General features: G+C 36.3%; 1 protein-coding gene across 1 annotated transcript; it reads right to left on the bottom strand.

Moving 5' to 3' along the window:
- Positions 1–8,212: 8,212 nt before the first annotated feature.
- On the bottom strand, positions 8,213–8,762 carry LOC130982949 (uncharacterized). The gene is made up of 3 exons (XM_057907102.1): positions 8,645–8,762; positions 8,457–8,540; positions 8,213–8,265 (listed from the first exon to the last, which is right to left on the bottom strand). The coding sequence occupies exons 1-3, from the start codon at positions 8,760–8,762 to the stop codon at positions 8,213–8,215; spliced, it is 255 nt and encodes an 84-aa protein (XP_057763085.1).
- Between the last annotated feature and the right edge of the window lie 1,419 nt (positions 8,763–10,181).

Here is a 10,181-nt window from a genome sequence, read left to right as displayed (position 1 = left end):
ATTAAATAATTAAATAGAAGAAGAAAAGAGAAGAAAGAATTCGAAAATAATTTTTGAAAAAGGGGTTCGTGTTTTCGAAAATTATAATTAAAATTTAAACATGAAACAATTAATTAATTAAAAAGAATTTTTGAAAAAGGGATGAGATATTTCGAAAATAGAAGAGGGAAAAGTAGTTAAGTAGTTTTGAAAAAGATAAGAAACAAACAAGAAGTTAGTTAGTTGATTGAAAAAGATTTGAAATCAAAATTGAAAAAGATAAGAAGATAGCAAGTTAGATAAGATATTTTGGAATCAAAATTTGAAAAAGAAAAAATTTTTGAAAAAGATAAGATAAAAGTTTTAAGAAAAAGATATTTTGAAAAAGATTTAATTTTTAAAAATTACTTAGCTAACAAGAAACTACAAGATAAGATTTTTAAAATTGAAATCTTGACTTGACTTGTAAGAAACAACTAATTTTAAAAATTTTTTGACCAAGTCAACCCAAAATTTCGAAAATTAGAGGGAAATAAGGAAAAGATAATTTTTTTTTGATTTTTGAATTTTTAATTATGAGAGAGAAAAACAACAAAAATGCTCAATGCATGAAATTTTTAGATCGAAACAATGAATGCATGCAAGAATGCTATGAATGTCAAGATGAACACCAAGAACACTTTGAAGATCATGATGAACATCAAGAACATAATTTTGAAAAATTTTTGATGCAAAGAAAATATGCAAGACACCAAACTTAGAAATCTTTAATGCATGGAAAATATGAATGCAAAAATGCACATGAAAAACAACAAACAACACAAAACAAGAAATCATCAAGATCAAACAAGAAGACATGTCAAGAACAACTTGAAGATCATGAAGAACACTATGAATGCATGGATTTTCGAAAAATGCAAGAAAAAAAATTTTTTTTTAAAACATGCAATTGACACCAAACTTAAAAATTAACTCAAGACTCAAACAAGAACACAAAATATTTTTAATTTTTATGATTTTCTAAATTTTTTTTTATTAATTATTTTCGAAAATAATTTTTGGAAAAACGAAAAATAAAAGAAAAATTTTTGAAAAAGATTTTGAAAAGAAAATTACCTAATCTGAGCAACAAGATGAACCGTCAGTTGTCCATACTCGAACAATCCCCGGCAACGGCGCCAAAAACTTGGTGGACGAAATTGTGATCAAAATTCTTGTATCATTTGTGATCAATGTTCTAATTATGGCACTGGTTGAATTCACAACTCCGTTCAACTAACCAGCAAGTGTACTGGGTCGTCCAAGTAATACCTTACGTGAGTAAGGGTCGAATCCACAGAGATTGTTGGTATGAAGCAAGCTATGGTCACCTTGTAAATCTCAGTTAGGCAGATTAAATATTGATTTATGGGTTTCGAAAATTAATAATAAAATAAGAAATAATAAAAGGGATAGAATACTTATGTAGATTCATTGGTGCATAGGAATTTCAGTTAAGCGGAATGGAGGTGCTGTAGAGCTCACGGACGCTTGCTCTCCTATTCCTTCTACTCAATCTTTCTTACTCCTTTCCATGGCAAGCTTTGTATAGGGGTTCACCATCAATTGTGGCTACTTTCAATCCTCTCGGGGAAATATCCTATGCGGCTGTCACTCGCACAGCTAACCAGTCTGGAGGCATCACCCATGGTTGATGGCTACATCCCATCCTCGCAGTGAAAGCTAATGCTCACGCACTCTGTCACAGTACGGCCAATCACCGGTTGGTTCCCTCCCCTACTGGAATAGAATCCATTGATTCTTTTGCGTTGTCACTACGCCCAGCAGGTTACAAGTTTGAAGCACGTCACAGTCATTCATTACCGGAATCCTACTCGGACACCACAGACAAGGTAGACTTTCCGGATTCCCAGGATCCTACTCGGAACACCACAGACAAGGTTGGACTTTCCGGATCCTCATAAATGCCGCCATCCATCTAACTTATACCACGAAGATTCTGTTGGGGAATCTAAGAGATACACATTCAAGCTTGTGTTGCATGTAGAACGTAAGTGGTTGTCAATCACGCGCGTTCATAAGTGAGAATGATAATGAGGGTTATCTAACTCATCACATTCATCATGTTCTTGGGTACGAATGAATATCTTGGAATAAGAATAAGAGAGATTTGAATAAAAGAAAGTAGAACTTCATTAATACTTGAGGTACAGCAGAGCTCCACACCCTTAATCTATGGTGTGCAGAAACTCCACCGTTGAAAATACATAAGTGAAAGAGGTTCAGGCATGGCCGAATGGCCAGCCCCCTAAACCGTGATCAATGATCTCCTAAGATGAAGAATAAAACAAAACTGAGACCAAAGATGTCTAATACAATAGATAAGTGTCCTATATATACTAGACTAGCTACTAGGGTTTACATGAGTAAGTAATTGATGCATAAATCCACTTCCGGGGCCACTTGGTGTGTGCTTGGGCTGAGCTTGATCAATCCACGAGCTGAGGCATTTCTTGGCGTTGAACTTGAGTTATGACGTGTTTGGGCGTTCAACTCCGGATCATGACGTTTTTCTGGCGTTTAACTCCAGACAGCAGCATGAACTTGGCGTTTAACGCCAAGTTACGTCGTCATTCTTCGAATAAAGCATGGACTATTATATATTGCTGGAAAGCCCTGGATGTCTACTTTCCAACGCCGTTGAGAGCGCGCCATTTGGAGTTCTGTAGCTCCAGAAAATCCATTTCGAGTGCAGGGAGGTCAGAATCCAACAGCATCAGCAGTCCTTTTGTCAGCCTTCTTCAGAGTTTTGCTCAAATCCCTCAATTTCAGTCAGAATTTACCTGAAATCACAGAAAAACACACAAACTCATAGTAAAGTCCAGAAATGTGAATTTAACATAAAAACTAAGGAAAACATCCCTAAAAGTAGCTTAAACTTATTAAAAACTATGTAAAAACTATGCCAAAAAGCGTACAAATTATCCGCTCATCAGAGGCCACAACTAGAGTTTGGTGTTAAACCCCCACATTCAAACTCTAAATTTGGTGTTGGGAGTCCACAACATTGACTTGATCACCTGTGAGGCTCCATGAGAACCTTTTGTCAAGCTAGTGACATTAAAGAAGCGCTTATTGGGAGGCAAAAAAAATTTTATTTATCTAATTCTATTTTTATTTTTTATTGTTCTTTTATGTTTTATTAGGTTCATGATCATGTGAAGTCACAAAACAAATACTAAAATTAAAAATAGAATCAAAAGCAGCAGAAGAAACAGCACACCCTAGAGGAAGGGCTTACTGGCGTTTAAACGCCAGTAAGGAGCATCTGGCTGGCGTTCAACGCTAGAACAGAGCATGGATCTGGCGTTGAATGCCAGAAATATGCAACAATCTGGCATTTAAACACCAAGATTGCACCTTGAGGAAAGCTGGAGTTAAACGCCAGAAGCAAGCATAGAACTGGCGTTCAACGCCAGAAACATGCTGCAGACTGGCGTTGAACGCCCAAAACAAGCATAGAGCTGGCGTTTAACGCCAGAAACAAGCATCAATCTGGCGTTAAACGCCAGGATTGTATGCAGAGGGTGTTTACACGCCTAATTGGTGCAGGGATGATAAATCCTTGACACCTCAGGATCTATGGACCCCACAGGAACACCTCAGGATCTGTGGACCCCACAGGATCCCCACCTACCTCAACTTACGTTTTTTCTTGTTCACATAATCTAATAACACTCTTCCCCAGACACCCTTCACCAATCAACACAATCTCTCTTCCCAATTACCCTTTCACCACTCTCATCCATCCACTCTTCCCCATAAACCCTACCTACCTTCAAAATTCAAAATCTCTTTCCCACCCAAACCCACCCTAAATAGCCGAAAACACACACCTCTCCCTTTCTTCCATATCCTCTTCTTCTTCTTCTTCTTCTTTCTTCTTTTGCTTGAGGGCGAGCAATACTCTAAGTTTGGTGTGGCAAAAGCATAGCTTTTTTTGTTTTTCCATAACCACTTATGGCACCTAAGGCCGGAAAAACCTCTAGAAAAGGGAAAAGAAAGACAAAAGCTTCCACCTCTGAGTCATGGGAGATGGAAAGATTCATCTCTAAAGCCCATCAAGACCACTTCTATGAAGTTGTGGCCAAGAAGAAGGTGATCCCTGAGGTCCCTTTCAAGCTCAGGAAAAATGAGTATCCGGAGATCCGACATGAGATTCAAAGAAAAGGTTGGGAAGTTCTTACCAACCCAATTCAACAAGTCGAAATCTTAATGGTTCAAGAGTTCTATGCCAATGCATGGATCACTAGGAACCATGATCAAAGTATGAACCCGAATCCAAAGAATTATCTTGCAATGGTTTCGGGGAAATACTTAGATTTCAGTCCAGAAAATGTGAGGTTGGCATTCAACTTGCCTATGATGCAAGAAGATGTACGCCCCTACACTAGAAGGGTCAACTTTGATCAAAGGTTGGACCAAGTCCTTATGGACATATGTGTGGAAGGAGCTCAATGGAACAGAGACTCAAAAAGCAAGCCAGTTCAATTAAGAAGACTGGACCTAAAGCCTGTGGCTAGAGGATGGTTGGAATTCATCCAACGCTCCATCATCCCCACTAGCAACCGATCCGAAGTTACTGTGGATCGGGCCATCATGATCCATAGCATCATGATTGGAGAGGAAGTAGAAGTTCATGAAGTCATCTCTCTTGAGTTCTACAAAATAGCCGAAAAGTCCTCCACCATCGCAAGGCTAGCTTTCCCTCATCTTATTTGCCATCTATGCTACTCAGTTGGAGTTATCATAGAAGGAGACATTCTCATTGAAGAGGATAAGCCCATCACTAAGAAAAGGATGGAGCAAACAAGAGAGCCCATTCATGGATCTCACACTACAAGAAAAATACCCATTCAGCCACACTTTTTTTAGGCTACATTTGAAAATGAATAGGCCACGCTTTTTCCCGTGTTGCCTTTTTATAAAAGAAAAGGATACACAAATGCGGCATCATTTAAAAAGCGTAGCCTTAGGTATTAAAGATATCACTTATAAAGTGTAGCCGTAGGTTGATATCTATAGGTTCTCTTTTCGTATCAAAGGAGACGCTTTTAAAGGATAGCCTATTTGTTAAGTTTTGGGTGCGTTTTAAAAGTGATGCCTAATGTCTCTAGAGCTAAAAACTTAACACTTAGTAATTTTTTTCCTTTTTTTCCTGAAAGCAAACTGATGAGTGATGACCTTAACACTTAAAGATTTCTTTTAAAAAATTATAAGAGTCAACTTCTTGGATTTTTTAATATAAAAGTTGATTATCAACATTCTTTTAAAAAAATATAAAATGTTAATCAAAACAATATAATGCACATTTAAACATTTTGACAGTATTGAATTTCACTTTTTAAAAAGAAAAAATGTATAGGATGAATTACATACACTCTAAAACTTAACTAATTTCACTTTAATTAGTGTATCTGACAATGAATTACTTAACTATTTTTAATGCATCACTTTATACAAGTTAGCAATTATTTTGAAATAAAACGTGCTTAATTATATATACATAATTAAAAAAACTTAAGAAGATATATAGATTTATTTGCATTTTTTCCTCCCCAAAATACAGATATATTACGTATCCTAATTATACATAGATAAAGTTTCTTTGCCTCTTAGCAAACTTCTTGAGTCTCAGTCACCTTCAATAGCTCACTCACCTTCTTCCTCGTAAAACCCTCTCACTCTCGCCATTGAGAGTCGTCGCCTCCCACTCACGGCTCACCTGCACGTATCCACATTGACCGTCGTCACTCCTCTTCGCCATCGCTTGCACTGATCAAAGCTGTGCCGCCCTCACCATCATCGCTGTGCAGCCCTCACCATCGTCGCTGCGACGCTCTCACCATCGTCATCTCTGTACTTCTTATCATCGTCTTCGTTGTGCTCACATCATTGAATAGGTATGTATTGATTTCTATTTGCTTCTGAAATTGATCTGTGGCTTAGGGTTTGATGAGCGGATAATTTATACGCTTTTTGGCATTGTTTTTAGGTAGTTTTTAGTAAGTTCAAGCTACTTTTAGGGATGTTTTCATTAGTTTTTATGTTAAATTCACATTTCTGGACTTTACTATGAGTTTGTGTGTTTTTCTGTGATTTCAGGTAATTTCTGGCTGAAATTGAGGGACTTGAGCAAAACTCTGAAAAAGGCTGACAAAAGGACTGCTGATGCTGTTGGAATCTGCCTCCCTGCACTCGAAATGGATTTTCTGGAGCTACAGAACTCCAATTGGCGCGCTCTCAACCGCGTTGGAAAGTAGACATCCAGAGCTTTCCAGCAATATATAATAGTCTATACTCTATTCGGAAATTGATGACGTAACTTGGCGTTGAACGCCAAGTACATGCTGCTGTCTGGAGTTAAACGCCAGAAACACGTCATGATCCGGAGCTGAACGCCCAAAACACGTCATAACTCGGAGTTCAACTCCAAGAGAAGCCTCAGCTCGTGGATTGATCAAGCTCAGCCCAAGCATACACCAAGTGGGCCCCGGAAGTGGATTTATGCATCAATTACTTACTCATGTAAACCCTAGGAGCTAGTTTATTATAAATAGAACTTTTTACTATCATAATCTCATCCTGGATTGTATTTTGAATCTTGTGATCACGTTATGGGGGCTGGCCATTCGGCCATGCCTGAACCTTTTACTTATGTATTTTCAACGGTGGAGTTTCTGCACACCATAGATTAAGGGTGTGGAGCTCTGCTGTACCTCAAGTTTCAATACAATTACTATTACTTTTCACTCAATTCTCCCTTATTCTTATTCCAAGATATTCATTCGCACCCAAGAACATGATGAATGTGATGATTATGTGACGCTCATCATCATTCTCACCTATGATAGATGGCGGCATTCATGAGGATCCGGAAAGTCTCACCTTGTCTGTGGTATTCCGAGTAGGATCCTGGGAATCCGGAAAGTCTAACCTTGTCTGTGGTATTCCGAGTAGGATTCCGGTAATGAATGACTGTGACGTGCTTCAGACTTGCAAGTGCTGGGGGTTAGTGACAGACGCAAAAGAATCAAGGGATTCTATTCCAGCAGGAGCGGGAACCAACCAGTGATTAGCCGTGCTGTGACAGAGCGCGTGAGCATAGTTTTCACTGCGAGGATAGGATGTAGCCTTCGGCCAGTGTGATGCCTCCAGACGATTAGCCATGCGAGTGACAGCGCAGAGGACCATTTTCCAGAGAGGATACAAAGTAGCCATCGTCGAACGGTGAACCCCTATACATAGCTTGCTATGGAAAGGAGTAAGAAGGATTGAGTTGAAGCAATAGGAAAGTAGGCATTCTTGAGCCATACAGTATCTCCATTCGCTTATCTGAAATTCCCACCAATAAATCTGCATAAGTATTCTATCCCTTTTATTATTTCTTTTATTTATTATTAATTTTCGAAACCATAAACAAATTTAATCTGCCTAACTGAGATTTACAAGGTGACCATAGCTTGCTTCATACCAACAATCTCTGTGGGATCGACCCTTACTCACGTAAGGTTTATTACTTGGACGACCCAGTACACTTGTTGGTTAGTTGAACGGAGTTGTGAATTCAAATAAAGCCAATTATCAAATTTCATACAAGTACAAAGACAATGGATCACAATTTCGTCCACCAGGGTTCCTATTTTAGGGGTTTTAATTTGGGGCTTTTAATCTCTGAAATACGGGTTTGTGAACTGTAATTTGATAACATGCATGCTGTTGTTGATGAAGATGTGTGGTATTTTAGGGTTTATGAACTGTGATTTAATATACAGCTTGTCTATTTTCTCTGTATTTTTGTTTCTGAGACTGAATCCAAATGCAGCGTTAATAAGCTTTTGTTTCTGTGATTTCTCAATGAATAAGTTGGCTTCCGTTTTTCTATTTTCAGCTTCCTGTTTCTAACAGAGTTCTTGCAGTTTGAACGGTTTCTTGGTTAGCCAGAAACAGAAATGGTGTGAAGAATGTAAAGAATGAAAGAAGACAAGGAGTAGAGAAGAAGTAGAAGACGAAGAAAAAAGGTGAGCTGAATTGTGTGGTTTACCAATATTTACTAAATTCTATAATCACCGAATAATTTTTACCATTCATCATCATCAGCTATATAAATCACTATTCCTTCATACCCTTTTGGATTAATTATAATTATCCGGTGATTATTAATTATACATTATTACTTCCAGTTTTTCCTTCTTGCTGAACTTGGTCCCCTTTTACAATATCTGCCTGAAATATAAAATTTAGACAACTCATCACCATCAGATCATTATATATATCTTCCAATTCTCATATCACTATTAATAATGATAAGAATTAAGAAGCCTCAGTTATAGTCTCCATAGCTGTATATATAAATCTCTATACATTTTTTTTAATTTATATAATGGGAGATTATTTAATTAGATCAAATCTCTTACTGAAGAATGGCTTTCTGGTTGGAGTAGTAACTTGAAAATAGTCCCTAAAGAATTCCTTATTCTCCTTTTGCAGTTCTTTCCACACTGCACAAATTTGTAACATAGACTTAATTTCACAACATGCAAATAAATACATAGTGATGAAATTTAAAACTCATTAATAATAATAAGGTTTATATAATATGGACCTGTAAGCGTAACAAGTGGCTTAATTCCTGCATGTTCAGCTAGTGCCTTTATGCACTGATCTTGACTCATATGAAATAGCAAGCATCTCTCTATAAGATTCTGAACCTGTATTATCATTATTTTCCATGCATGTCAATATAAAATAACTAGTACTAAATTAGAACCAATGTCCAAAATGTAAAGAAATTAAAGTATGAGTGAACAGAGCTAGTTATAATAGTTAGAGTAGTTATCTATTATTAGAAACTACTTTTTGTTATTTTTTGTTAACTTAAGGAGTATATATAAATAGCTCTTCTATATACTTGTGTGATAGATAACAATGAATATCCAATACAGTTTTCTAATACTTTCTTTTTCATAATCTTTTCCTTTCTGTCAAATATTTGAATTCTTTCTCATGAGTTCAAATTCTGTTCTTAGCTCAAACACTATCAGTTACTTTCAGAATTTCATGTTAGTGATACCAGAATTACATGATTATGAGTTCAAGTTTTTCCATATTATTTAATTAATTAATAAATTTGTGTGGTTTCTTTTTAGGAAAGGGAGATTTAATAACATGTTCTAAGCAAAAGAATTCAGAGTTATTTCACGCGGTTCTTGGAGGCTTAGGATAATTTGGAGTTATAACAAGAGCAAGAATTTCTCTTCACCCAACACCCACAAAGGTACGTTTCATTTTAAAAAATATAAAAAAATAATTTATTTTTAATTTTATCTTTTTTAAATTAAGATTTAAAACTTAAATTTTAACATATATTTTATACTGATCATTAATTTTAGTGGCTGATTTTAGTGAATACTTAACATAATCGTATCAATTTATAATGCTATTTTATACAAAGATATTAACATGAGAGTATTCAATGTATAATACTATTTGGGTTCAAATTTAAATATGGTAGGCATATCTGTTCACAGCTGGATGGAAAACTGACTAAGAACCCTATCTTAGGTGATTGAATCTTTATAAAAACGATAGGACAAAGAGTACGTGAAGTTTTTGTTGGATATGGCAATTACAATTTTTTTTGTCTGTAATTGTTACAGTTATTCGTGGTTAAGGTTGAAGGCGAAAGTTTTTGGTTAAGGTCTTCCAAGAAGATTTTGTCAAAACGTTGATCGTGTCATGGCAAGGTACAATGCATACTTTAATTCTTTTGATTTATTAGTTTTGAAGTTGTAATTTAACTTATTATATGTGTGCTATAAATTCTATGTTTCTCTTTATTTGTTTTACCTCAATGGGTTTCTAGAGAATTACTTCTAAGACTATGAACTATTTTCCAACCTAATTACAAGGCTTTGAATGTCCTTTTCATTGCCCATTCCCTTTGTAGCGAATAACACCCTGCCTCCTCTATTCTTCTAATCTTCACTTTGCGAAACCTTATAAATTTTCCACCTAAAAAATTTAATAATTATCGATTAGGTTTTGTGATATGCCAAAGGATTGGATGGATCTACCGAGGTATAGCGAAGAGTATATCAATGGTGTTATTAGATTTTTAGACTTTGCATACTCTGAGGGAG

This window comes from Arachis stenosperma, chromosome 1, assembly GCF_014773155.1.
Source record: "Arachis stenosperma cultivar V10309 chromosome 1, arast.V10309.gnm1.PFL2, whole genome shotgun sequence".
NCBI classification, from domain to species: Eukaryota; Viridiplantae; Streptophyta; class Magnoliopsida; order Fabales; family Fabaceae; genus Arachis; species Arachis stenosperma.
Note: the sequence above shows the minus strand (reverse complement) of the source record. Positions and strands in the feature narration are given on the sequence as shown.

Excerpts from the sequence above, each read along its gene's own strand:
- LOC130982949 (XM_057907102.1), bottom strand. The coding sequence starts at position 8,762 with ATGATAATACAGGTTCAGAATCTTATAGAGAGATGCTTGCTATTTCAT. Across the intron at positions 8,541-8,644 it reads GCCACTTGTTACGCTTACAG|TGTGGAAAGAACTGCAAAAG; the intron begins GTCCATATTATA and ends AAATTTGTGCAG. Across the intron at positions 8,266-8,456 it reads AACCAGAAAGCCATTCTTCA|GCAGATATTGTAAAAGGGGA; the intron begins GTAAGAGATTTG and ends TTTATATTTCAG.